The sequence below is a fragment of the Phalacrocorax aristotelis genome, chromosome 23 (genome assembly GCF_949628215.1).
Source record: "Phalacrocorax aristotelis chromosome 23, bGulAri2.1, whole genome shotgun sequence".
Lineage (NCBI taxonomy): Eukaryota > Metazoa > Chordata > Aves > Suliformes > Phalacrocoracidae > Phalacrocorax > Phalacrocorax aristotelis.
This window is the reverse complement of record NC_134298.1, coordinates 7,345,134-7,372,549: the sequence shown is the minus strand read 5'-3', so window position 1 is coordinate 7,372,549 and position 27,416 is coordinate 7,345,134. Positions and strand designations below refer to the sequence as shown.

The following is a 27,416-nucleotide window of genomic DNA, read 5'->3' as shown; positions in this document are numbered from 1 at the left end:
CGGAGAGGGGGTGCCCGGGGGGGTGTGCCCCGGGGGACACGGCGCCTCCCCCCGCGGCTGTCGGTCCCTCGGCGGCCCCAGCCCCGCGCCCCCCGCCCCAACGGGAAATAAAGGCTCTATTTTTCCAGCCCCGGCTGCCGGTGAGTCTCTGCCCGCGACTGCCCCCGCCCCTGCGCGGGGCCTGCCCGAGGCCGCCGCTCGCCGTCCCCCCCAACCCTGTGCCGGGACCCCCATTCCCGGACCCTGCCGGGGACTCCCCTCGGGACTACAGCTCCCATCGCCCCCCGCGGCGGGCGCGCCCAGGACGTCACGCGCCCGGCTCACGTGAGGCTGTTCGCTGCCGAAGGGGCGGAGCCTTGCAGGGGCGGGGCGACGCCGATTGGCAGGTGCCGCTCCCTGTGGCCGACGTGCTCGGAGCGGAAGGGGTGGGCGGATCCGGAAGCGGAACGGGTAAAGGCGGAAGTGAGGGCTGGGGCCTGCGAGACTCACCTGCGGCGGGGGGAGCGGCGCGGCGGGCGGTGAGTGGGGGCGGTGAGTGGGGGCGGTGAGTGGGGGCGGTGAGTGGGGGCGGTGAGTGGGGGCGGTGGGGCCCGGGGCGGCGCGACCCGCTTCTCCCGTCCCGCTCCTCCAGTCCCGCACCACAGCGGCGCGGCCCGTGGGCGCTCCGGGCAGGCGGTGCTCGGTGCCGAGCCCTGCCCCGGGCGTTGCCTGCTCCCGGGGCTCGGCTCCACCGGCACCCCGCGCCGCAGACCCGGCTCCGGGGAGCTCACCCGGCCGGAGGGGGGGGGCAGCCGGGCGGCGGTGCTGCCGAGGCCCGGGGGGCGCAGCTTGGCCGGGCGGGGCGAGGTCGCCGCGCCGTCGGGGTGGGCGAGGCGGGGTCCGGCGGGAGCTGGCGCTGCCCTCCGCGGGGTGGAGGGCTGCGGCCCTCGGGGCCGGCGAACTAACCGTAACCTCGCCGGCCCGGGGCCAGCCGGGTGTGCCGGCGCAGCGCGGAGCCCGCAGCGAGCCGTAACCGGGGACAGGAGCCGCGCCGGTCGGGAGAGTCGGCACGCCACGGGTGAGGGTCTCACACGCGAGGGGACCGGCACGTCCGCGTCGTGCAGGCTCGGGTCCGGCCCTCCTTCGCGTTGCTTTCCTGCAGGAGGAGGAAAGGCTCGCTCGGCAGTAGCTCCAGGCGCCGGCTGTCCGTGTGCTGGGTCTGCCTGACTGCTGTTCCCCAGCTCCTTTGTCTCTTGTAGCGATGACTGTGTGAAAGTTAAATGGGATTTGGGGAAGGTGTGGCACCCGTGAGGATAGAAGTGGTATAATATTTTGTTGTAGCTTATCAACTGCAGAGGTGGGAACAGAAACCCTAGAAGTCTGAAAGCCTGGCCAGGCCTGTGAGTTAGAGATCTGCCTAAATGAAGGATGTGACTTTATCTGCTGAAAATAGGCCCTAGTGGAATGGAGACTATTTTGTATTGCTGCTGGTGACAAACACAGCCCCTCTGAGGGGCATTTGTGAAGTGAAATATGTGGTGCTGCAGGTTCTTGAAGAACTGAACGGAAGTTTTGTAGGCTGTCTGGAAGGAGACCCAGATGTGATCAGGTGCAAGGCCGTCCTTGGATCTTTAAGAGAGACCACTGCATATAAGCTGAGAGCGTGGTCAGTATGTGGTCATGCAAAGGCAGATATAAGTGTGAGCAACAGGTCTGTAGTGCTAAAGCCTGCGGCGGCTGCTCGGACACTATTCCTGGTAGTGCTCAAGGTGCTGCTAAAGGTCTGGGGGCTGTGTGGGAGCCGTGAGGAGCTGTGACAGTCTCAGTTGCTCTCTGCGAACTAACTGTGACTCTTGCTGTGAGCTGCTGGCAAGACCAAATAAAGGGTTGACCCAGTCGCAGCTGACCTTTAGCTTGTTGCTTTTGTACGTGGCTGTCGGGAGTTCTGGCCTTGACTGTTTCCAAGCACGTAAGGAAATCGGCGGGAAGAGAGTATGCTGAGGTACTATTTTAAGTCTTATGTGGAACAACTTGCATCTACTATTCTTAGCTTTTTGTGAGGTGGGTCAACACATATTTGAGCTGCCCTGCTTATAGCATGACATTAATTCCACTTTGCATGAAGTTAGGACTCCTGAGGCTGCTCTGAAGCTTGGGTGGGCCCAAAAAAAAAAGGAAGATACTTCTGATTCGCATTGGGGTGGCATGCCTTGCTGTTTGAGTGAACTTTCTTGGGATATCCCATTAGTATTCACTACTGCCTTGACTCTGAGAGTCTTACCTTTTTTCAGCTTAACTGGATAATAAGGTGAAAGAACTGTGACTGAAAAGGGTGAAGAATTCAGAATAGTTTGTGTAGGCAGCTACACGACAACGTTGGTCTTAATGTGCTCTCGGAGAGAGGAGAGCAGGTAAAGCACAAGTCAATACAGACCTGTAAGGTTAAGAAAAGGAATGCTTAGATTTCCTCACTGAGACTTGGTTACTGAACCTCAGACTTCTCTCCAGCCCCAGCAGTATGCCTGACCAGTCAGCTGCTTTCATAGCAAAAATCTGCCTCTAGAGGCAATCTTTCTCCCTAAGATACTATAGGCTGATTTAGACTACAGTTGGTTTAAGATAGTGCCAGGCAGTGTAGGTCCCACGAGGCTGTTTGAGCAGGCATTGATATCCCTTCAGGTGAGGGAGCGACACAGGCAAGATGAAACGGGACTGCTGAAGAAGGATTTAAGTTACTAGAAAGCAGTAAGGGGAAGGCGAGCTTGATGTGTGGATATGAATGTAGTAAAATAAAACATTTGTCTAGTTTTACTATGAACAGAGTTGGGTTTAGGTTCCTTTGCTTCACTAGTGAAACCAATAATGGATTGGGCAGTGTCTGAAACAAAACTGTCGAGTGATGTATTCATACTCTGTGTGCTTGGCCAGGCTTAACTGTTGTGATGAGAAGTGGAATTATCTCCTTCACAGCAAAGCTCTTCTGCATCTAAAGGCGGATCAGCTCTAGAATTGCTCTAGGCCCTGCTAGTCATTGGCTCTTGATCTTCTTAAACTTGATCTTGATCATCTTAAACTGCTGCACGTTTAGCGGATAGGTGGTCATGGCATCTCCCTGAAAAGAGAGGGGGAGAGAATGCCAAGTACTTTCAGACACAGGAAATGAAATGGGAACACTTCTAATGAAGTGGGTGTAGCCCAAAGTGTGTCAGTCAGCATACTTAAAAGAGGGTAGAATGTAGAAACTGTCAAGTCAGCTTTTTTCTTGCCTTGGGGTATGAAGTTTGAAGTCCTCTTATGCAAGTTCTGTTAAATCCTCAGAGTAACACGATGAAAACACTCCAAATGCTAGCCAGAAACAATGAACCTTCCTGGAAGTGACAGTATTGAGGAAGAATAAAGCTTCATCTAAATCTTAAAATGAATGCTTTCCTCCCCTGGAGCACAGGAATGAACTGCTAGGGTAGTTCTACATAAACAGATAAGAAAACGCTGTTTTTTGTGTTTGCTTTTATTTGGTAGAGCTCCAAATAAGGAGCTGCTCAAGGCAAGAGATCTTTGTGCAGTCTGGAAAAGATACTATGAAGGTCACTGACTCTTTTTGCTGTGAAAATGGCAATCTTCTGCTCTGTATTGTTAATGATCTTGCCCTCTTGTTCACAGAATAGTAGGTGCTATCTAAATCTACATGTTGCTGGACTTGTGGAAAAAAACTTAAGCTGTGTCTTTTGTGGGCGTGCTGAGCAGTGGGCCATATCAACAACAGGAGTTACAAGAACCTTGCCTGCAGAATTAAAAACTTGATGCTTTTGTTCAATTTGTAGTTGGTCCAGACTGCACTCAGAGTTACTCTGTCAGCCTGTGCCTCATCTCCTGTGAAACAGGACTGTTCTTGCAGTATCAAGGCTAACCAAATGTTGGTAAGACCTCCAAGTGGGAGTTAATGTGGGGACAGGGAATATGGAGCCTTTGCTCCCTACAACTAGTGAGAAGCTTATGTAAAACGAAGGTGATGCAGAACTCTTCCACAGAATTCTTTTGCTGCAATTCATGCCTTGATAACACTTGGTAGAAAGCTGCCACTGCTCATTCAGCCCTTTTTAAAGCAACCTTTGCAAGTGTATTGTCTCCATAGCTTAGCTAATTAGAGCTTGACTGAAGCAGTGCTGAAAGCTTGCATTCATGGGTCTTCCATCACTTGGATCTGGTGTGAGTTCACTTGTGTCTGTGCAGCTGGGGGTTCAGTGCTAGAATGTGAGTTCTAGTGTTAGCCCTGTTGCTTTCGTGATAGGCGAGGACCAGGCAGGAGCACTACACCCAAGTCTTCCCTTGCTGCGTGTTTCTATGTTCAGGTATGGTGATCTAATAGGACACTAACTGCAGTTTTAAAGCAATTAGTCATGCTATTCTGTGGAATTAAAACCCCTGCTGGATTAGGCATGGAACTTCCTTGTGCAGTGAGTATGACCAACATGGTAATAACTCTTGCTGCTGATACCTGTTCAGCTGAGTATAAAAAAAACGTAGCCCCAAGGTAGTGTCAGTAAGTATAATGTCTTTTTACCTCATGAGGTGTTTTCAATAATACCTGGTAAAGGATAACCACTCACACATAGGAAATCCTTCTGCGGATGGGTATGGGGTTAAACTGGCTAGAAGAAGGCTTGAGGGAGCTTCATAGCTCCCTTTGACTGGAGTACTGCACTTCTTGACTTGGTCGTGCAGGCTGTGATCTCTGCCTCATCTTCCCCAAGTCAGATCAGCTTTGTAGGTGTTCCTGGCTCCACAGTTTAACAGTTTGAGCTGACTTGCCTAGTTCAAGCAGGGGTCACTTAGCAAATGAGATTGAGCCTCAAAACCAAGCAGTAGCTTTCTGTGTATAGCAACATGTTCTGAACTGGTCTGAACTTCAGATGATCTTGTCCAAGTCCAGCGCTGCCTGTTCAGGTCAGATCTTCGCTTCGACCACTCGTGCTTGGCACCGAGCAGCAGCCTGTCAGGCCTCATGCACGAGGCCCTGAGAAGTACCAGAAACTTGGCCTTCATCTCGATTTCTCCACTTGGGTTTGTCTTGCCTTAAAGGCTTTGTTAATTGAGCTTTAGACGCAACTGAAGGAAGATCTCTTCATTTCGCTGTGCTTGGCAACTGTCCTTCATAAGACCAGGCTTCAGCTCGCATCATGAAGTGATGGAAAGGCCTCTTCTGCTGGCTTGGCCCTGGATTGCCCAGCTGGGCATAGCTGCACATTGTACTGTCCTGCGAGCTCAGCTGCACACAGCATCTGCGCCGGATTGAGCGGTAACTGCAGGGTAGTGGCCTTGAAATCTCTGATGATAGAATTGTTTTTTGAAAAGCTGCTTTGAAAAACACCCAGCTGCTGGGGGTGCTTTGGAGGCCGTGCCTCTGCAGATGTCAGGAAGCAGATCAGTGTATTAAAAGCATGAAAAGGAGCTGGTATTAAGGATTCTAGTACACTTGTTCAGGACTGTAGCTACTAACAAAGTAATTTAGTGTTTTGCTAGTGTAAATCCTATTTACCTCTAAATCAAACTGAGTGTGCCCAAGTCTTTGGGAGGCTTGGGCATGAGACTCTACAGAAAGTTGTGATTTTAACTTATGATAGTGTAAAAACCATAGGACTACTTCTGAAACTGCTGTCTGGGCTGGTTTAGGTCTGTGAATCTATATTTTCAGGCTGTAGCACAGCTCCTGACAACTGCAATGACTAGTTCCCCAATTTAGAGCTGTTACTGAAGCTCCAGATTATAGCCTGACTGATAAAGAGACTAAGCGTTCTTTGTTTGTGGAGGGAAGTGCATGTTGTCAGTAGAAGGATGAAGTACTAAAACTGATCAGACTTTATGGGGCTGAGGGACCGAAGTCTGTACTCGCAAATCTGTTTCCTGGTTCATCTCATCTGCAAGACCTGGCTCTGTTACTCCTTCCTCTGCATTGTGGGCCCACCGCAGTAAGGCTTTTGAAGTTTGTTCTTATTAATCATTATTAATAAAGTTGGAGAATCAGGTTGACGTGCCACACTGGGCTAATCTGGGCTTGTGGAGTCTGTGTGGTGTTCTGGTTGCTCCCACACTTGCTGCTGGTCCTGCTCGTGGAAGCTGCTTGTCAGTCTGGGTCCTGAAGCTGACTTGCCAGTTCTGGGTGGGAGCAAGGTAGCACAAGCTTCTCGCCAGCCGTGGCTAGCTGCCCATTCGGTGTTAGGTGAAGCAAAACCACTCAGTAACTTCAGGGGTTGCTTTGCCAAGAAATTCATGTAATGCTGTCAGCTATTTAGCAAGATAAATACTTCATTGGGGCTTTTGTCTTGAGTATTTTGATTCTCAGCCAACAAATCCCCAGTTAAATGGTTTCTTACATAGCTGAGAGCAGAAGCAGCCCTCTTGGGTAACTGGATTCTTCAGGATTGGGTTTCTAAATATCGCCAGCTTTCAGAGCAGCCCTTGCTACTGGGTGAACACAGGGCAAAAATACCGGATTCTGAACTTCTGACACCTTAAACTAGGAGCTTCCCTGTGGTAGGGAGTCTTGTGAAGCAGTTGTCTCACGCAGGGGTTAACATGGGCATCCCTGACAGCAATTGCCCTGCGGAGACTGGGGTTCTTGTACCGGCCTGGCCTGTCTGAAACGAGCTCTTGTGCTATTCTTGAGCATCCTAACAGCTCTGGAGAGCACCTTGCTCTTGGGAAGTCTGGCAACGCAGCAGTGCTGGCATGCGCTTTCTCAAGTAGGGCATTCAGATTCGTGAATTCAATATTCATGAGTGTGTACAAGCCCCTACAACAAATCCTGGGAAACAGGTGAGGTGTTGAGGAGCGTAAACCGCAAAAGCGATTGACCTAGAGTTCTTGGTGGTTGGACAGCATCAGGCAGTGCAGCTTGTCTTGGACCTCAGAGCAAACAAGAGACTGTTCCAAAAGTTTACAATTAAAAAAGTTGGTACTTTTGCCTGTGTGGTGCAGAGCTCCTGCATGCGCTTCAGCAAGCAGGAGGAGGGTAGGGCAAACAAACCAGCACGTACCTTTTTATGGATCTTGTGACATCACAAGCTGCCGAGTTTCACTAGTTACAAGAAGCTAGTAGGAAAATTAGCACTTGCTAATCTTGATTACAAGAGTACGCTATCATACCCTTCCTTCTCATGGTCTTGCTTGAATTAGCATGGCGAGCTGCAACTTCAGCTGCTTTCGCTTGTCTGCACAGTATTGCTGTAGTTATTTTGGTCTGGCTGACCCGTGGCTCGAGTGTCAGCACTCTCACCGGGAGCTGGGAGCGGCGTGTGCCCAACCTCCTGTGCTGGAAGAGGGGACAAACAGCTTCCCTGAGCATCAGAAGTGGCTTCATACAGCATGAAGCACTCCGTTTCTCAAACGGATAATCACTGATCAGTGTGGGCTGATCTAGCGCAGATCCAGGCTGTGTAGTTTAGCTGGCTGTTACCTCTGCTGAATGCAGAGGGGAGCTCTGTTTCTAACAGGAATGTAGGAATCCTCAAAGACATTAGCAAAAAGTGCCGAAGCGATCCTCCTGCAATGGAGAGTTCTTGCTGCCTGCAGCTCTGGTAGTCACTTACTTCAGTTATTTGGTTTTCCTGTGAACATCATGCTCTTAGCCTGAGACCCTGTGTGAGATGGCTGCAGTTAGGGTCGTCTGGACTGCATAAATTCCACCCAAGCATCCTAAAGATCTGGCAGCTTCTCAGGAGGTCATGAAGTCTGAGAATCCTGCAGCCAAACCTCAGACCATCTTTAGGTAATGATCAGGTTCTCCATAATTAAAAGTGGTCACAGTCTCTAGCTGCTGGACTACTTGTTCTGATCAGTAGCTCTCCATGATGAGCTGGACAGACACGCTTGCTTAATTCTGTTTGTGTTCACGTAGCACAACCAGATGGCAAAATGAATCAAGATCTGTGAAATATAGGTCACACTAAGACTTGAGGATGTCAACAGGCTCATTTCCTTGTTTTGCTCTGGGAATCACCCCTATCATATTTCGGGAGGTCATAACTCAGAGGCATGATTCACATGGCATTTAATGTGCAGAATGTTAGTCTGAAACAGCGATGGAGCTTACGTATTGCTGATAGTCTGCCCTGGTAAATGGATACAAGGTTAAACAAGCAAAAGCTGTTCCCTTGCAAACTCTGGTTAGAGGAGAAACTCTAAAAGGTGGAAACTGTTCCAGGCTGGTAGAGATGCAGAGCTCCTGATGTGCCTCTCGAGTCTGGTGGTAACCTAGCTGCTGCTGGCCAGAGCTGCAAAATGCTGCTTCCTCACTGTCTGGCAAAACAAGCTGCTAATTTGCTTTCTATCAAGCTCTCTCATACTCTCAAACCAGTGTTTGTCCATTCTCGGAAGAGGAGGTGGGGGTCCTGACAGCGTTGCCTTTGCAAGGACCCAGCTCTGAATTGCAACTTCTTCACTGACTTAACCCAAGACTGGACAGACCCCTCAGAGCAATGGCTTCCTTACTGCTTGGGCTACTGAAACATCTCACTGCATTGAGAAGTCGCTCCTCGTGGTTTCTCTTCTACCTGCTAGCTTCAGTGAACGGTACTGGCTTACTAATGGGTTTCTGACTTGTCTCCTGGTCAAAACAATTTGGGGTTGAATGCCTCTGTAGGTTGGAGTACGCTCAAGTGCTTTGAAAGCTGAAGAGGTTCTCCAGCCAATGGCACTAATGGGCTGTCCCTGCAGATGAGCTCTTGCATGGGAATGGCTGTAGGTTTCATGTCAGACCATGGAACTGAGTTCAAACTTGAGATGTAGTTAAAGTAGCCTCACAGCAGTCACAGCTGGACAGGCTTCGCTCTGGAAAGCAGGTATTTGAAACTCTTCTCTGGTAAGCCTCTCCTGAGGCAGGACTAAGCATTGTTCGCAAGGGACACTGCTCCAGGTCAGACCTATTTCAGCTTGCTTTAAGCTTTTTATTCATAGGAATCTGGTGTTTGCTGGGTAAATGCTGGATGTACTCAGAGCATACCTAGATTTTCCTTGGGGGCACACTTGGGACAAGGAGAAATGGGCTTTCAGGGGATTTTTTTTTTTGGCAGTTGTCTCTGCTAACAAGAAGCTTGGGTTATGAGAGTTGAAGGGAAAGTGGTGATACAGAGCAGATGCAATCAGTTGTAGCATTTATCATTGACAGGAAGTGGGAGTTGTGATGAGAACAGGAAATATGCCTAAATCTGTATAACTGTGCACTTTGAAAGTACTCCCGCTCTCTGCTGCATGCTGTTGAGAAATGGTTAGGAAGGCACTGAGACTTCACTTGTGGTTAGCTATGGATGTAAACCAGCTCCTCTTGCTGCTCTTGCGATGGTTTTGTGCTTCTGCACAGCTCTAGAGATCTGGTGCTGCTGAATGGGGCTCTGGGGAGGTGGGATGGCAGTTCTGATCGTGGGTGATGCCGCCTGTTTGTGCTGTTCAGCATAGCTGGATTTGAACAGCCTTCTCACAAAGAATGCGGCCAGTAGCCTGATGACCTGGAGTGATGTGGGTTGAAGGCCATGAGGCAGCTGGGACAGGGTGTGGGAAGCGTTAGGTGTTGCCTCTGCATTTGGATCAAGCTGTTGGGTACTTACCACCGAACAAGAGCCTTGTCTGCAGCAGGGATGGGGGGTAGTTGCTTTCAGCCTCTGAATACGCAGCCTGTGCCCAGAGAGTGGCTGCTACCAAATGACTTGCCTCCCTGTGGCAGGCTGCTTGCGTGGCAATTCAAAGGCCTTCAGGACTCCTCTAAGATGCAATATTAATGGCTTGGTGTGAGTGCCTCTAAACTAACAGACTAAATATAGAACTCCCTTTGAATGCCTTGTGATCTGAAGGACTGGCATACAGGGCTGCTTCCGTAATGGCTTACGTGGGGCACTTGAACATCTCTGTATTGCACTGATAGTCTGAAGTTGCTCCCTTGTGAACTCTGGAGAGGGGGAAGCACCTAAAGGTCAACCTCAGTTACCTCCATGAACTGAGTAATTGTTTTAATAGATGAAGCTCATAACACCAATTGGTGTGCTTGGGTGTTCTTTGCTTGCCTCACCCTAGCGAGGTGTGTGTAACGCCTGCACATAGTGGAAGTGCTGGAGGTACCACTGGTGAGGAGGAAGGCTTGTGTTACCAATATCCCTTCTCCAAGGAGGCTCAGAAGACTTAAGCTCCTGCTGAAGGAGCTGCTGACTGACAGAAACTGCCCGATGGTGCTGTGGTGCACACAGCTGATAACTTCCCACTGTGGGAGGGAATCGCCACCTGTCTGTGCTGATGGTGGTTGCAGATCAAACCCACCCTCTGGAACTGGTATGGCTAGTCCATGAGTGTGTCACTAACTCTGACCTCCTCTTCCAGTTGCAACCTGCCTCCAGGTGGATCCCAGTGCGGAACCTGCAGCATCCTTAACTCTTGGCACTCCTGCACTTAAGCCACAATGGCAGGTCGAGGTGGAGCTGCTCGACCGAATGGACCAGCCGCTGGAAACAAAATCTGTCAGTTTAAACTTGTTCTCTTGGGAGAGTCGGCAGTGGGAAAGTCCAGCCTTGTTCTGCGCTTTGTGAAGGGGCAGTTCCACGAGTACCAGGAGAGCACGATTGGAGGTGAGTGCCTATTCCACATGCCTCTGGCTAGAAGGTGCTGGCCTTGCTAATGTAGTCAGGGGGTATCAGAAGTATTAATGGCTATTTCAATCCAGTCTGGGGTTTTTGCTATAAATAGGCAAGCAGCTAATGCTTTAACTCTTGGTTTACAACTTGCTTGTTAGTGTGAAGATCAGCGCAGCAGAGAGTAATGCTATGGCAACCGTGTGCTCTGCCTCTTGAATTCCTGCTTCTAATTAGAACTGAGACCTTCAGCTTGGTTTATAGCCCTTAATTATCTTTTCAGACCGTGACCTGGGATTTTGGGGTTGTTTCTAGCCTGATGCTGTTAACTACTTCCACAGCTCTTTCAGGTCTAGCAGTTCTTTAGTTTAAAATCATTAGCATGGTGTCACCAAAGGTCGGTTGGCACCCAGGTATCTGGGCAGTAATATTAGGAGGTGTGTACTGAGAAAAGGCTTGATTTGTCCCTATAGTAACCCATGCAGGGAGCAAGTATAGCTCTAAGTGTAGCTTATGGGCAAGCAGGGCTTAATGCTGTGGTGCAGAGGGCCATGCTGTTCTGCTTCAATCTGTATCCAAGGCTGGTTGCCTTTATCCTAGTTGTAGCACATGGTATTATACTTGCTGGAACAAGAAAATAACCAGTTACTAAGTTGGAGTGCAGTGTAACTGGGCTGACCGGTGCTCTGGCACTGAGGTGCTCTCCAAAGCTAGTCCCGGCGATGTTGCAGCTGTGCTGTATGATCTGTGAGAGGAGGCTGGGGAAGGGCCTGGCAGCGCTGCTGCTCTGGAGGCTGTCTGCTGCCCGGGCTCTTAGGGCCACCGTCCTGTCAGCTGCATGCTGGCTCTTGGGCTTCTGTGTGTAAGGAGCTCGATGATGCAGCAGAGCTGCAGCTTCCACAGCAACTGGCACTGTGCTGTCTGGAGCTTCTGCTTGCTCCTGTGCAAAAGCAGAACTGCTCCGAGCTGCTGGCTCTTGCTGCGGGGGCTCTCCAGCTGGAGGTAAGGCTAACATACACCTTCCCTTTCAGCTGCCTTCCTAACACAGACAGTCTGTCTGGATGACACAACAGTGAAGTTTGAAATATGGGATACGGCAGGGCAAGAGCGGTATCACAGCCTGGCACCGATGTACTACCGAGGCGCCCAGGCAGCCATTGTTGTCTACGACATCACTAACACAGTGAGTACTGCGTAGGGCCGTGAGGGTCTGCTGGGGAGGAGGTGTCTGCGCTGGCAGCTGGTGCTTCTCAGTTCCCTGGGAGAGTGTCTGGGGTTCAGAGCCCCTGCAGATGCCTGCCTGCAGGTACTGAGTGTCTTGAAAACTGCTAATGGCCTCTTCCTCAGTTCTGACCAAGGCCGTCTAAGCTGATAAAGGATCCTGCTACAAAGTGCTGTAGAGGCAGAACACTTCTTACAGGAAAGACCTGTTCTAAACATATCTTCACTGTGGATTAATAAGAGGCTGCCCTTCCTGACTGCTGCCTCCTGTTTGCTTCCAGGACACATTTGTACGAGCCAAGAACTGGGTGAAAGAGTTGCAGAGGCAGGCTAGCCCCAATATTGTAATTGCACTAGCAGGAAACAAGGCAGACCTTGCTACCAAGAGAGCTGTGGACTTCCAGGTGAGTGGGAAAACAGATCAGTTGTTACATGAGCAAGTCAGGGAAGCAGCTTTTTGCTTAAGTGGGGGAGTTGATGGCTGTGTGCAGAATGCTTTGAGGGAGAGTGGAAGTCAAGATGTATGCTGCTGAGGACCCAGGATGCCACTCAAAGGGAATTGTAGCCTGCCTTTCCCATGCACTCCTTTCACAGCACTTGTAGCTCTTGTTGGTAACAATTGATTAATGTGGAGAATAAGGCCCACAGAGCACAAGCTCCTGTCTTCAGTCTTTTCGGGTGCCTTACTCATCTGGTGCTGTCTTCAGCAGCGTATGAAACAGCATCTCTTAGATACAAGACACATGGAGAATCATTCCCAGCTTGCTCCCTACTCTTCACAGCTCTTACCTTGTCTAAGGCAGACTTTCGAGGAGAAGCTCTTATCTCAGACCTCTGCACAGGATTGCTCGTGGCACATTTACAGTGTGTATTACTCTCCCAGCTAAACAAAGTACAAAGTGTTGTGCTTCTCAGGACATGCTGTGTCTACACTTGGCTCACAAACAGCCTGTGCTGCTGTACCCCAGCCCTGCTGCTGGGACACCAGCTGTGCAGTATGGTCAGTGGTGCCCATCTCCCAGCTGTCCTGGCCAGGCAGGGTCAGGGGCCTGGGGTGGAATGTCTGGCCTGGGGCGCGACAGGGTTTCTTTGGTGCTTAGTTTGCCAGCAAGCGAAGCGTGTGAAGCCTGCTTGGGCCTCCTCTTGGCAGGATGCCTTTACCACTCTAATGTGATTGTTTGTAGGATGCACAAACATATGCAGATGACAACAGCTTGCTGTTCATGGAGACGTCGGCAAAGACAGCGATGAATGTGAATGAAATCTTCATGGCAATAGGTAACAACTTGTGTGCAGAAGGATGGCTGGAATAGCTCTGAGCACAGGCGGTGCAGCACACTGGAAACTGTGGGCACTCCCACATCAGCCGGGGTCTGGAGGCTCTTACTGGAGTAGATGACCAGTTTGCTACCCTTTGTGAACAGTTGCTCCCTGAGTGTTTGGAGCCTTTGCCATGCACAGCCTGTTCCCTCCATCTCTTTACCTGGGGTAGTGAGTAAGGAAGGAGCAGGACCAATGTCAGCCAGAACTAGAAGTGGGTTTGTTCGCTGTGCTCATGCTACTAGCAGTGTCCAATCCCAGACTCTTTACAAGGTGAGGGTTTGGGCCACAGCAGGGCTGAGCCCCACCTGTGGTCTGCAGTGGGGAGGAGGTCGGCCTCTGCAGAGGAGCCTACTAATGTCTTGTTTCTTTCTAGCCAAGAAACTGCCAAAAAATGAACCCCAGAATGCTCCTGGTGGCCCAGGTAGGAATCGGGTGGTTGACCTTCAGGAGAGCAGTCAGCCTAGCAGGAGCCAGTGCTGCAGCAATTGAGCAGCCGTTCCCGCCCGACGGAGCCCTCGAATGACGTGACTGGAATCCACGCTAACAATCGCACTTACCGTAGAGCAGCTGCTGCCGGTGGCTGCTGTGATTTCTCCATCCCTTTCTGATCATAGGCTGGAGGGAGTTCTTCCACCTGCACCTTTCTGTACAAATACTAATTCAATTCTAAGTCTTAAGTCACTTTTTTAATATATGAACTTCTGCTCTTCCCTCTTCCTGGTGGTGGTGGATGCATGACCTGGTGTCTGCCCAGCCAGCTCGTCCCTTCCCGCGGGTGAGGGCCAGCAGCACCCAGGTCCCACAGTACTGTAGTTCACTATTGGAAACAAAGGGATATTGAGACTAGACAACCTTGTTTAAAATTACCCATATGTAAAAGCTAAGGCTAATACCAGTATGATACGCCTAGAACAACCACTAAACTGTAGCATTATAGTGACAAACTCTGGCTTTTCAGCCACTTATTGACCAAATCAATTACGAGTATTCTGGGGTGGGGCAGAGGGAAGCAAAACTGGTTTCTTCTGTATTTTGTATTGTATGTTTCTTCATGTAACCAATCAGTATCTCGTCAATATAGTACATACAACTAGCTGCCTGTTGTCTTTATTTGTGTTGGACTCTAGCATGCCAACTCTTTTTTTCCCCTATCTCCGGTTCTGTCGTAATGCACTAATCCTGTTGCAACTTTTGCAAAAATCTTGTATAGAAAATTGTCCTTTTTTTGATGGTTGTGATGCCACTAATGTTGTTAACCCTACTCTAGTGTGAATACACACGGTTTACTGATGTACAGAGGTGGGGTGGGGGAAACCTCGGATAACTTGTCAGTGGAAATGAAAACGATATGTATTGCAAAAGCCTGTAATTCCACGAAGTATGAAGGGAGGTATTAAAATGGCTTCTGTTGCCAGACTCTAACTGATGTTGGCTGCTGCCTAGTGCCTAATGCAATGTCTTATGCATACTGGTATTTAAGAGGAACTGTCAACCTAGTCTTCATCACAAACTTCAGTTTTGTGTGATTAAAAAAAGAAAATTTTTATAAACCTATCATAATCAACAATGTTCATGTTTCTTAATCAGCTCAAACCAGGAGGGGAGTGGACCAGGACAACAGCTGTGCTGGAGGCTGAGTTGCGCTAGGCTGCTCGTGTGTACGGCACCCGGCTCTTCCGTAGGGATGCGCCGCCTTCCGTCCCTGGGCAGGGAGGAACGGGCTGCTGGCCCTCAGACCTCCCCGTGCTGCCCTGGGCTGCGCTGCGCTGGCTGTTCTGCAGCAGCCAGCTCCCTCGAGAGGCAGGAACTCCTTACCAGGAGGCTGTAGGTAGTTCAGTAAGCTTGTGGTGCGCTGTGCAGCGGCATGCAAGGAAGTTTGAGGTAAATAGCGGGGAATTTTTAACTGCCTAATACTTCTAGCGAAACTCATCTACAGCTCAAGCTGGGAAGAGGTGGGGGGAGCTGCGTGATGCAGAGGAGTTCAGCTTGACAACTGGACAGGCTTAGGAATACTGTGCTCAAGTATGAATGAAATGTCTCTGGCCCTGGAGGATGATGGCCTTGAAAGATGCTCCTCTCCTGTCACTGCTGCTTGGACTCTGAGATCCCTACAGCCATGGGTGAGACCTGGAGTCAGTATGGAAAACAGCATCCCCTTGCAGCTCTACAGCTACTATGTGTGCTGCTGGGCCAGCACCGTATCTGCTTGGGAGAGCTTGAAGATGGTGATGTGCAGGTGTTTGAGCCTGCTGCCTCTCCTGAGCTGTGCGGCTCTGCAACAGGCGCAGCTACAGTCAACTGTGTGGCCACCCCTGGGCTGGGCTGGGCTTGGCTTGCAGTGCTGGGGCTCTGAAAGCTCTGCTGGGTACCTGCGAATAAAGTTGTCTGTGAACAGCCTTGGCTCCTGTGGGCTTCATCCTCTGTCCAGGGTCTTGGTGCGTTTTACTCATGTTGCATTTCCTTAAAATCCTGGAAGCAGGAAGGGTCTGGAGTGCCTCAGTGCCCCAGTTCCTGATGTTCAGGGTAGAGCACAGGCTGCCTGTGAGATGTGGGCTCCTGCACCCTCAAATGGCTTCTGCTCACCTGGTGCTGTGGGTGCTGCTTGTTTCCATCCCCTGCAAGGGAGTGTGACCACTCATCTGCCAGAGAAGCTTGGGACCTCTGCGGGATGCCTGAGGTCTCATTGATTCCAGTGTGCTCTGGGCTCTGGACTGATGCTGTGTGTTTCCCAGGCAGCAAGAGAGGGACTTGTTGGAGAAGGGCTTCCCCAATCCCAGCTCTGAACAATCCTGTGAGTACAAAGCAAGGTGCTGTTGCCATCTGCTGGCATCTTGTACTTGGTTCCAGGTTGACAGGGCTTTATTTCTGGCTCCTTCCAGGGCTCTGGCTCTCCATCTCTGTGAAGGAGCCTGTGATGCCCGAGCATGTGCTGGGACTCAGTGTCAGGGCTGGGGACCTGCTGCTGGCCGCAGAACCATGCAGCACTGTTCTGCAGAGCCTCCTCACTGCTGGCACCATGCTGCCGTGGGGAAGGGCTGTCCGAGATCAGAGCAGCTTCAGCACAAACAGGCGTGCCTCCCTGCATACCTGCTGCCTGCCCAGGCCTGAGCATGGGTGTTTATGGTGGTTACACAGTGCCTAGAAATAGGCTTCACCCTCGCTGCTGCTGGGATCCCAGAGGCTGCTCCAGGATCCCCCTTCCAAGCTGCTTGGGGGGGAAAATTGTGGCTACAACAGGGGTACTGTACACCCAGCCAGGCCCTCCAGCACAGTCATCTCCCCGTTCAGTGCCATCAGCCAGGGGGTGAGGGGCTGCAGAGCTGGTGCAGATGCTGGAGCAGTATGAGGAGGGGGTGAAGGCAGCCTGCCTGCCCGCTGGGAGAGCTGCCTCTGCTCCAGCACAGGTGAGTAGGACTGCCCCTCCCTACTTGGGAGCTTCCTGCCTCCCCCACCCTGAGCAGCACCATGCTCGCAGATCCCTTCCCTCCCCCTGGGTCTGCTGTCGGCCCCATTTTGTGCTGCCCTGAAACACCGAGAGAGGTTCTTCCCTCTCTGTGCATCCAGCTCCTCTGGCATCAAGAGCTGAGACCAGGACCTAGCCTCCCCATCAGTCAACACCAGGAAAGCACAAGCAGGTTCTATGCAAAATTATTTTTATTGGATACAAAAACATTCCAGTATAGTGAAAAAAATTACATTATTGCTGATGGAGCTTGTCTGGGCTAAAGCCCAAGACTTGCTGCTATCTCCTCCGGTCCTGCCGCGGGCTATCGGTTCCTCTCCCGTTACGCCTGGGCTTTGTTGGCGGCTCCGTCCTCGGAGGCTGGTCCGGGCTGTGGTGCTGCAGCGCTGACCTGGATGGGCACGTTCCTCTCCTGAGCAGCCGGCAGGGCCAGCCTGGGGGCCTCGATGCGGAGCTGCCCCTCCTTGGACAGGGAGCACGTCAGCGCCTCGGCGTCCACCTCCTCGGGCACGTCCCACTCCCGCTTCAGCACCTCGTACTTGTAGGAGAAGGAGCCCTTCTCATCCGTGTTCTGCGTCTCCTTCTGCCCCACCAGCACCACCTTCCTGCCCACCACCTTCACCGACAGCTGCTCAGGAGTGAAGTTCTTGACGTCCTGGCAGATGGAGAAGCCTTCCCCGGAGCCCTGGGTCAGGGCTGTGCTGGTGCTCGGGGCTCGCTCTATGGCAGCGGCTCCTTGGCTGTTCAGGAGCTGCTCGAAGCTGCTCATGAACTCCCGAGCTTTCTCCATCTCCTGCTGCAGCTCCGTGAAGATGGTCTCTGCGTGTGGCCAGAGGGTCCTCACTGTGCCCAGCCGGGTGGCCAGGGAGCTGGAGGCGAATGGTGCGAGGTGCATTCGGCAAAACATCGCTGCTGGCGCTGGTTCTGGTGCTGGTGCTGGTTCTGCTGCTGTCGCTGTCCCTTCTCCAGTGAGTTGGGAATGCTCTGCCCCAGTGCTGCCGCCCGCGGCTTTTATTCCCCTTCGCAGGAGGTGTGGCCTCATCCTGCACATCACGTCATCCTCGGGAGAAGAGCTCAGCTCTTTCCAGCCCGTTCCAGCTCATTCTTGTTACTCATCCATGAGGAGAGGCACCTCTTACGTCGTGCCCAGCATACCTTCGCCCTGACTCTTGCAGCTCTGCTCTCTCCTGGCTTATAATTAGCAGCATCACCTCAGGCTCCGAATGGGTTGCCTGAGCCACCCCTGCCAAAAATCCGTGGCCTTTCTCCTTCCCAGGCAGGGAGCGGGGCTGGGCTCCTCTCCTCTTTGCCTTTCCCCCTTACCTGTGACCTGTCCCCCCCTCCCCATCTGCAGGCAGGGGAGCGCCTCTGCCCCCACCCTGTTCACAGGACCCTCAGCTGCCCTGGGAGGGACCCCCAGGTGAGACGCGAAGCCAGCCCGTGGGCCCCTCCCCAGGCAAGGTGCACAGACTGGGGGCTGAGGGGCTGGCACAGGGCGGCCCCCAAGGGAGGGAGGGGGCTCGAAAGTGCGAGAGGCGTCTGGCAGCGGGTGACGTAGGAAGATGTCGCCTTAGGGGTGGGACCGTCCCCGTGCTGGCCAAAGCGACACGCTCCTGGCACGCAGTAACCTGCGCTACGCCGAGCCCCCCAGCATGGGGGCTCCGGGAAGGGCTTTGCTGCCCTTCCACACCCCCCCGGCCGGCGGTGCCACGGGCATTGCTGCATCACGGTGGCTCTGCAGAAACCCGAGCTCCCAGCGGTGACTGCAGCTCCCTATTTGTGGCATGTGACTCGTCCCCAGAAGCAGGCGCTGCTATTTTGGCTGATGGATAATCAGCCTCTCAAAAATAGGCGATGGCTCCAGGAGGGTGCGTGGGGAGAGAGTGTTCTAGAAGGGGCACACCCCTGGGCAGGGAAGGATAAAACCTGCTGCTCCCCAGCCCCAGCCCAGAACCGCTCCAGCCCTTGCACGGAGCTGAACTGCAGCACCCGCCGGGAGCACGCACCGGGAGCAGAGATGCTTTGCCGCCTGCACTTCATGCCACCCATGTCCAGCTCGCTGTTCCCATGGCTGGGACCCGTCCGCACCCTTTGGCCGCATCCGGGCACCCTCTTCGCTGAGCTGGAGCGAGAGCTGCGTCTGGAGATGGAGAGGGCTCGGGAGTTCATGAGCAGCTTCGAGCAGCTCCTGAGCAGCAGGACAGGCCCCAGCCGGATCAGCATTGCCGCAGAGCGAGCCCCGAGCACCAGCACAGCCCTGACCCAGGGCTCCGGGGAAGGCTTCTCCGTCTGCCAGGACGTGAAGGACTTCACTCCCGAGCAGCTGTCGGTGAAGGTGGTGGGCAGGAAGGTGGTGCTGGTGGGGCAGAAGGAGACGCAGAACACGGATGAGAAGGGCTCCTTCTCCTACAAGTACGAGGTGCTGAAGCGGGAGTGGGACGTGCCCGAGGAGGTGGATGCCGAGGCGCTGACGTGCTCCCTGTCCAAGGAGGGGCAGCTCCGCATTGAGGCCCCCAGGCTGGCCCTGCCGGCTGCTCCAGAGAGGAACGTGCCCATCCAGATGGGGCCGGCGGTGGCACAGCCGACAGCCACCGATGACGATGGAGCCGAGCGGGCCAAGGCGTGACAGGGAGCAGCGCAGGGCTGGGCTGAGCCCGGCTGCTGGGGCAGCTGTTGGTCGTAGGATGGGACCGTGCTGGGGACTCTGTGATGGCCCGGTGCGGGGGGGAGGTCCCTGCCCAAAACATGTAGCTTTTTTGATATGTAATAAATATTCCTGACTTTTATTTGTGTGGGTCCTGTGTTTGCTGGGCCCGTCTGGCCCCGTGCTTTGCAACGCTCGTGACTGTGCCTGTGCAGGGGGATTGCAGACTGGGGAGCCAGGCCATGCTGGCTCAGGACATGGCCCTGGCATCTCTCCGCAGCCCTGCCTTGGCACAGGAGGTTGTCTGAGGGGCTCCAGTAACATGCACAGCGCTGAACGTCCCCGGGAGGGGGCCCTGAGCATCCCCACCCCGGGCCGCCTTTGGGCACCCGATTCCCATCTTTGGGAGGGTGCTGGGACCCTCTCGTGTGGGCTTCAGCCCCTCCAGTGCCGTGCCACCGTGCCCGGTATCGTGTGTCCCCCCCAATGCTGGCACCTTCCAGGCGCTGCCCGCTCCTTCGCGACCCCGCCTGCAGACAAGCCACGCCCCTCAGCGGCGAAATAGGCGGGTCTTTCCATAAATGACGATGTGGGGGCGGTCCTAATCCATATATGTACCCAGGGAGGCGGGGCGAGGCGGTGTGGCCACACCCCCTGTTTACCGTGAGGAGGCGGGGCGCTGAGGGCGCGGTCTCCCCCATATTTGCCGGAGAAGGCGTGGTCTTGCTCCATATTTGGCGAAGAAGGCGGGGCCGCGCTCCATATTTGGAGGAGGTTGCGGGGAGCGGAGCGGGCCGTGCAGCGCCGAGCACCGCCGAACCGGCCACGGTACCGGTTACCGGGGGGGGCTCCTCCGGGCGGCGATGGCTCTGCGCGACAGGCACCGTCCCGGGAGGGGCTGTCGGGGCAGTCGGTCCCCGTCAGGCCCGGACCTCGACCCTTGCTGGCCGATTCACGCCGCCCCCAGCCCCGGGCGGGAGCTCCCGCCCGGGGCTGGGGGCGGCGTGAATCGGCCCCGGGAATACCGGACCCACCCCCCCGCCGCGGCGGACTACCGATCCCGGCGTGCCCGGCGCGCAGGCGCAGTAAGCGCGGAGCGCACGCCGGGCCCGGCATGGCGGAGCCGGAGGCCGCGCAACCCGGGCGGCCCCCGCCGGGCCCGGGGTCGGTGGCGGGGAGCGGCGGGGCTGGGAGCGGGGCGACGGCGGGTGGAGCGGGGTCCAGCGACCCGGCCCGGCCCGGGCTGAGCCAGCAGCAGCGGGCGAGCCAGCGCAAGGCGCAGGTGCGGGGCTTCCCCCGCGGCAAGAAGCTGGAGAAGCTGGGGGTCTTCTCGGCCTGCAAGGTGGGCTGGAGCGGCACCGTGGGCAGGGGGTGCAGGAGCGGGGTGCGGGAGGGTGGTGCAAGGACACGCATGGGCCCGGAGTGCAGGAGAGGGGTTCTGAGCCGTGCATGGGGTGCAGAAGGGGGATGCAAGGATATGCATGGGGAGGGGGTGCACGGGGGTGTGTGCAAGGACATGCATGGGTGGGGGATGCGGGAGGAGCATGCAGGGGGTGCACAAGGCGGGTGTAACGGCATGCATGGGCAGGAGGATGCAGGAGAGGAGTGCTGCACCGGGCAGGGGGTGTAGAAGGAGGATGCAAGGATGTGCACGGACAGGGGATGCAGGAGGGAGGTACTGAGCTGTGCAGAGGGGTGTAGGAGCAGGGTGCTGCACCGTGCAGGTGGTGCAGAAGGAGGATGCAAGGACATGCATGAACAGGGGGTGCAGGAAGGCGTTGCTGGGCCGTGCAGGGGAGGCAGGAGGGGCTGCTGGGCCGTGTGTGGGCACGGGGTGCAGGAGGAGGGTGCTGAGTTGTGTAAGGGAGATGCAAGGATGTCCATGGGCGGGAGCTGCAGGCTCCTGGGGCTGCACACAGGAGAAGTGCGGGAGTGTGTTAGGGTGTATGGGCTACTGCCTGACGGCCTCTCCCATCCCTCATCCCAGGCCAATGATGCTTGCAAATGCAACGGCTGGAAGAACCCCAACCCTCCTACTGCCCCCCGTATGGACCTGCAGCAGCCAGTGACCAACCTGAGCGAGCCCTGCCGGAGCTGCGGCCATGCGCTGGGTAACCCCACTGTGCGGCACCCGGGACTCCCTGGGGAGGGGGAGTGGTGCTGAGCCCCCAGTCTCATTGGTGCTTTCTCTCTGCCACAGCGGACCACGTGTCCCACCTGGAGAATGTCTCGGAGGAGGAGATAAACCGGCTGCTGGGCATGGTGGTGGACGTGGAAAACCTCTTCATGTCAGTGCACAAGGAGGAGGACACGGACACCAAGCAGGTGTATTTCTACCTGTTCAAGGTGCGTCTGGGGCTGGGCACATCACGCAGGGGTCCCTCAGCATTGCCGGGGAGCTGGGGCTGCTGTCCTGCTGCTCATCCCCTGCCTGCTCTGCTGGAGCTGGGGCCGTGAGCTGTGCCACCAGCCCAGCCGCAGACCTGAAACGCTGACCCTGTCCTGGGAGCGACTGCACTCCCAGCCTTGAATTCCCCTGGGAGGGAGGTGTCCAGGGTAAAAATGGGCGTGCTCCGAGGTGGACCCTGGCACCTCCTGGCTGCGTAAATCCGTGCAGCCCCGCAGCAGTGTTCGGCCACTTCCACCGCCTGTGACGTGCCTGGTTCTCAGTGCTTCAGTAACTGTCTGATGGTGCTTTCACAGCTCCTGCGGAAATGCATCCTGCAGATGAGCCAGCCTGTGGTCGAGGGGTCCCTGGGGAGCCCCCCCTTCGAGAAACCAAACATTGAGCAGGTGAGGCTGCTGTCAGGCTCGCACGCTGCCCTGATGATTTGTCCTGTGTTTTGCTGCTCTTGTACGGTCCCCTCCCTCTTCAGGGGGGCAGCACTGAGGGGTCTGGTGCAGCGCCCGGCACCCCTCCATCGCCCCTTCCTCTCCCCAGGGAGTCCTGAACTTCGTCCAGTACAAGTTCAGCCACTTGCCACCCAAGGAGCGGCAAACCATGTACGAGCTCTCCAAGATGTTCCTGCTCTGCCTCAACTACTGGAAGCTGGAGACGCCATCCCAGTTCCGGCAGCGCTCCCAGAACGACGACGTCGCCACCTACAAGGTCAACTACACAAGGTGAGGGCGGGAGGGGGTCTGAGTCAGCCAGCCTGGGGGTCTGCCCGCCCCTGCATGGGGCTGACCCCTGACTGCTGGTGTCTCAAACCTCTCCCCAGCTCTCCCAGGCAAGGAGAGCGGGCATCCAGTGGGGAAACTGCTTCCAAATAATGTCAGCTGTGACCCCCCAGACACCTGCTCTCCTGTCCCTGCCCCCAGCAGTGTATTCCCAGGAGGGATGCGGATGCTTTGGGGGTGCTGGTCCCAGCCCCATCACCTGAGCATGTTCTTGTCTCCTAGGTGGCTGTGCTACTGCCACGTGCCGCAGAGCTGCGACAGCCTTCCCCGCTACGAGACCACCCATGTCTTTGGGCGCAGCCTCCTGAAGTCCATATTCACGGTCACCCGCCGGCAGCTGCTGGAGAAGTTCCGGGTGGAGAAGGACAAGCTGGTGCCAGAGAAGCGGACACTGATCCTCACCCACTTCCCCAAGTAGGAGCCCGATGCAGGGGTGGCTGCTGTGCCGCTGGAGAGGCTCTCCTCCCTTGCGGCACTCACACACCGAGCGTGACCACCCGCGCTCCACACCACGTGCGGAGCCGTGGGGCTGCGTGTGCCTGGCGCCTGCTCGCCAGCCGATGTGCCGCTCCCTGCCAGGTTCCTGTCCATGCTGGAGGAGGAGATCTACGGTGAGAACTCTCCGATCTGGGAGGCTGATTTCACCGTGCCGGCCACAGAGGGTGCCCAGCTGGTGTCTCGCCCAGGTATCTTAGGGATCAGCCCCCCGCCCCAGCCTGGGGGCTTTAGGATAAAGGACCAACGTGGTCGGTGAGCCTTGGCCAGTGGCAGTGGCTGGGCAGCTGCACTGTGGCAGGCTGCTTTCTGGCGATCACAGGCATTGTTGTTCTCTTCCAGCCACGGTCAGCACCGTTGCTGTGCCCACCACACCACTTTTCAGCAAGAAGCTCAGCAACAGCAGCTCTGCTGCGAGCATGGACGCCAGCACCCCAGAGCCCCTGCCAGGTAGGGCCGGTGCGAGCCCGGCGCTGGGGGAGTTGGGACCTTCCTTGCTCCCTCCCAGTGTTGGATGTGCTGCTCTGCTCCGCGCCCCAGGGGAGAAGCGGAAGCTGCCCGAGAGCCTGACGCTGGAAGATGCCAAGCGGATCCGTGTCATGGGAGACATCCCCATGGAGCTGGTGAACGAGGTCATGCTGACCATCACAGACCCCGCTGCCATGCTGGGCCCCGAGGTACGGGGTTGGGGGCAGTGAGGCAGCACCGGTGCTCTCCGGGGCCCAGAGACCTGCTTTCCTGGTGTGTTGGGGCCTGGCTGGGCTCCCCCCGCTGAGGGTGTGCTCGGGTTTCCCTGACCCCCCGCCCCCTCCCCAGACCAGCCTGCTGTCGGCAAACGCGGCACGGGACGAGACAGCCCGGCTGGAGGAGCGCCGTGGCATCATCGAGTTCCACGTCATCGGCAACTCGCTCTCACAGAAGTCCAACAAGAAGATCCTGATGTGGCTGGTGGGCTTGCAGAACGTCTTCTCGCACCAGCTGCCCCGCATGCCCAAGGAGTACATCACTCGCCTCGTCTTCGACCCGTGCGTGGCTTGGGGGGTGTGGGGGGAGCCGGCACAGGGGACGTCCTGTCTCACCCTTAGCTTTTCTGCCCGCAGGAAGCACAAGACCCTGGCACTGATCAAGGATGGCCGAGTGATCGGGGGCATCTGCTTCCGCATGTTCCCCACCCAGGGATTCACAGAGATCGTCTTCTGCGCCGTTACATCCAACGAGCAAGTGAAGGTGAGAGTGGGGAGGTGGGTGATGGGCAGAGCACAGGGGTGGGGAGGAGCGAGGCAGTGGGTGGGGGGCAGCGAGGGGAGCTGGATGGTCCTGCTGTAGCTGGGAGAAGAGCATAGGGGTGTCCCAACTGCTGGGATAGCCCAGACCCGGTCAGCGCTGGCTGGCCCCAAGCAGCAGTGATTGCTCTTGGGGATGTCTTCCAGCTGCCCGTGTCCATGGGTGGGAGGGGACTGTGTGTCCCGTCCAACTCGGGCTGCTTGGGGGGAATGGTGGGGGTCCCTGTCTCACGGCGACTCTGCCAGGGCTACGGGACACACCTGATGAATCACCTGAAGGAGTACCACATCAAGCACAACATCCTCTACTTCCTCACGTACGCGGATGAGTATGCCATCGGCTACTTCAAGAAGCAGGTAGGCTCCTTCGTCAGGGTGGCTCCCCTTGGCCCTCCTGCCTGCCAGCCCCCTCCCACTTGCCCTCTCCCTCCTTTTCCAAGGGCTTTTCCAAGGACATCAAGGTCCCCAAGAGCCGCTACCTGGGCTACATCAAGGACTATGAGGGTGCGACCCTGATGGAGTGTGAGCTGAATCCCCGCATCCCCTACACCGAGCTCTCCCACATCATCAAGAAGCAGAAGGAGGTACCTCCCATGGGCAGGTGCTGCCAGGCTCTGCCTGCTCTGGCCCCTGCCAGCTGCCTCCTGAAGGCAGGGGAGAGGTGTTGGGGATGTGTCAGCCCTTGGGCACTGTCCCTTGGATTTCCTCTGGGAGCAAGCTTGTGGGGCTGATATGGGATACTGCAGTGGCATTTAGGGTAGCCAGGGTTGGCTCTGGCCCCGGGCAGTGGGTGCAGCCGGTGCTCTGGGCACGTGGGCTCCCATGTTGTGGTTTGGCTCCCCGGAGCATCCTGCAGTCCCTGCTCACCTCCCTGCTTCCACCCGCCCTTCCCACTGCAGATCATCAAGAAGCTGATTGAGAGGAAGCAAGCGCAGATCCGCAAGGTCTACCCTGGCCTCACCTGCTTCAAGGAGGGCGTGCGGCAGATCCCCATCGAGAGCGTCCCCGGCATCCGTGAGTCCTGCCGGCTTCTGGTGGGGAAGGGCTGTCTGGCAGGAGGGCTCCGTCCTCCCTCGCCCGCAGGCATGGGGTAGATGTGGTGACATTGAACCTTGATTTCCAGGAGAAACAGGATGGAAACCACTGGGGAAGGAGAAGGGGTGAGTGCCGCGCATGGGGGCGGGTGTCCGGCAGGAGCTGGGCTGCAGGGGCTCGGCTCAGGCTGCTCCTCGCTCTGGCGCTGGGATGGGGAGGTGGGAGCACTAGGATGGAGAGAGGCTGCCCGCCCTTGGGCTGATGGACACTGGTTTTGCCTGCAGAAAAGAGCTGAAGGATCCAGACCAGCTCTACAACACCCTGAAGAATCTCCTGGCCCAGATCAAGGTGCGGACAGGAGCGGACCCTCTGCTCTGGGTTGCCTGTCCCCACAACAGCCCTCGGAGCCACCTGCCCTGGGACAGGCTGTCCTGGGCCGTGCCCTTGTGGGGCAGGTGGGGTGACCCAGGCACATGGGGAGCGGGACCCCTGTGTGCTGGGGCAGGCAGCAGCTGCCTGCGCTGGCTGCCCGCACTCACTGCCGTAACCTGCCCCCCGCATTCTCCCCAGACCCACCCCAGTGCGTGGCCCTTCATGGAGCCGGTGAAGAAGTCAGAAGCACCAGACTACTACGAAATCATCCGCTTTCCCATCGGTAGGTGGTTGCACCCAGCCCCCATGGCAGGATGGCAGAGGGAGGGCTGCAAGGCCCCTTTTCTGCAGGGTTTGTGCTGGGGAGGGGGTATCCTGGCTGGGGCAATGGGGTGCTGGGAGCCCCAGGACAGCCCAGAAGAGAGAGGGATGAGTCGGGACCCTTCCCCACCCCCAGACCTGAAGACCATGACCGAGCGCCTGAAGAACCGCTACTACGTCACCAAGAAGCTGTTCATCGCCGACCTGCAGCGCATCATCACCAACTGCCGTGAGTACAACCCGCCCGACAGCGACTATTGCAAGTGTGCCAACACCCTGGAGAAGTTCTTCTACTTCAAGCTCAAGGAGGGGGGGCTCATCGACAAGTAGGGGAGCTGGCCTGGATGCACCTTGGCCACCGGCACCCCCCTGGGAGGGGCAGGGCTCCCTGTGGGCCCTCACCCCCCTCTGTGGGCAGGGGCTGCTGGAGGGTTTGTTGCTGCTGAGCAGCCCCGGGGAGCTGGGCCTGCCCTTGGTGGGGGGCTGAGGGGAGCAGAGGGGCCTGGTGCTTTTATACCTGAGCTGTCGGCTGCCTCTCCTGGGGGTGTGTGAGTAGCAGGGCTGGAGCCGCCTCATCGGGATCTGCCCGGGGCAGTGCGGGGTTCCTGCCCTCCCTGGGGGCCAGGAGCCCCCCCCAGGCACCAGCACTTCCCTCCTCCCCAGGGTTGTGCCTTCTGCCCCGGCTCTCTGTGACAGGGTGGGGGCACACAAGTGCTTTGGTTTTCTGCTTCTGTCCACGCACAGGCAGCCCCTGCCCCTCTTGTTGAATGTACGGCAGGGCTCAGCCCTGCCAGCCCCGGCTGCAGGCACAGATGCTGCTCGTGGTCCAGGGTCCTGCTGTTGGGGGGTGCTCTGTCCCTGCACCCCCCAGCTCCTGCTGCCTCTGTCAGCTCTTCCCTCCCTCTGGGGGCAGGTTTGGCCCCAGCCCTGCCTCTGCCCCAGGCAGGGGCCCAGCCACAGTCTGTACAGTGTTCCCTGCCTGTACCACCCTCCCTGCCTGCTCCTGCTGCCAGCCGGGGCTGCCCCTTGCCTGCCCGGGAGCGCTGAGGGCTGGGCTGCCCTGGCTGCTGCTCCGGCTCCTGGGGCAGGGGGATGCCTGGTCCTGCACTGGCCCCCGCTCCCCCTGCTCTGCCCCAGCTGGGAGCCCGCCTCTGTCCCTGGGCATGGGGTTACCTCCTGCTCACCTTCCCCTGTGCTGCCCCCTCCTTGCACCTCACGGGCTGTGTTCCCCCCCCCACCGATTTGGGCTGAGGAGCGCCCCACCCCAGCATTGACTTGTCCCCCACCCTTGCTTGGTCGCCTGCTGCCTTTCCCCCGTCCTGTCACTGCTCTGCAGCTCGCTGGCCTCGCCGGGGTGGGACCAGCCCTCTCCCCCCTTCCCCACCGCCCATTCCACTTGACTGTTGATTTGTTCGAGTGTTATTTGTTTCGTTTTGGTTTTTTTAAAATAAATGTCCTTGTGCAGACCCAGCTGCATCCTTGTGTCTGGC

At 56.2% G+C, this 27,416-nt stretch overlaps 4 protein-coding genes across 5 annotated transcripts; 3 read left to right on the top strand and 1 right to left on the bottom strand.

Annotated features, from left to right (window-relative positions):
* The first annotated feature begins 371 nt into the window (after window positions 1–371).
* On the top strand, window positions 372–14,687 carry RAB5C (RAB5C, member RAS oncogene family). Of its 2 annotated transcripts, none has more exons than XM_075116698.1 (6): window positions 372–518; window positions 10,342–10,586; window positions 11,621–11,772; window positions 12,092–12,214; window positions 12,995–13,088; window positions 13,507–14,687. In XM_075116698.1, exons 2-6 carry the CDS (start codon window positions 10,421–10,423, stop codon window positions 13,620–13,622), a joined length of 651 nt encoding a protein of 216 aa, XP_074972799.1. In that variant the 5' UTR covers window positions 372–518; window positions 10,342–10,420; the 3' UTR covers window positions 13,623–14,687. The 2 variants fall into 2 exon arrangements, with proteins under 2 accessions (XP_074972799.1, XP_074972800.1); XM_075116699.1 differs by lacking the exon at window positions 372–518 and adding an exon at window positions 922–1,057.
* A 2,082-nt stretch (window positions 14,688–16,769) lies between these two features.
* On the bottom strand, window positions 16,770–17,671 carry LOC142067755 (heat shock protein 30-like). Its single transcript, XM_075116695.1, has one exon. It carries the CDS (start codon window positions 17,645–17,647, stop codon window positions 16,919–16,921), a length of 729 nt encoding a protein of 242 aa, XP_074972796.1. The 5' UTR covers window positions 17,648–17,671; the 3' UTR covers window positions 16,770–16,918.
* Window positions 17,672–18,216: 545 nt separating this feature from the next.
* Window positions 18,217–19,382, top strand: LOC142067754 (heat shock protein beta-11-like). Its single transcript, XM_075116694.1, has one exon. It carries the CDS (start codon window positions 18,422–18,424, stop codon window positions 19,220–19,222), a length of 801 nt encoding a protein of 266 aa, XP_074972795.1. The 5' UTR covers window positions 18,217–18,421; the 3' UTR covers window positions 19,223–19,382.
* Window positions 19,383–20,283: 901 nt separating this feature from the next.
* Window positions 20,284–27,392, top strand: KAT2A (lysine acetyltransferase 2A). The gene is made up of 18 exons (XM_075116693.1): window positions 20,284–20,582; window positions 21,228–21,351; window positions 21,441–21,586; window positions 21,944–22,033; window positions 22,182–22,363; window positions 22,643–22,834; window positions 23,000–23,106; window positions 23,258–23,365; window positions 23,456–23,592; window positions 23,732–23,940; window positions 24,016–24,142; window positions 24,445–24,555; window positions 24,639–24,782; window positions 25,098–25,212; window positions 25,322–25,358; window positions 25,518–25,581; window positions 25,804–25,888; window positions 26,063–27,392. Exons 1-18 carry the CDS (start codon window positions 20,355–20,357, stop codon window positions 26,254–26,256), a joined length of 2,400 nt encoding a protein of 799 aa, XP_074972794.1. The 5' UTR covers window positions 20,284–20,354; the 3' UTR covers window positions 26,257–27,392.
* Window positions 27,393–27,416: the final 24 nt, after the last annotated feature.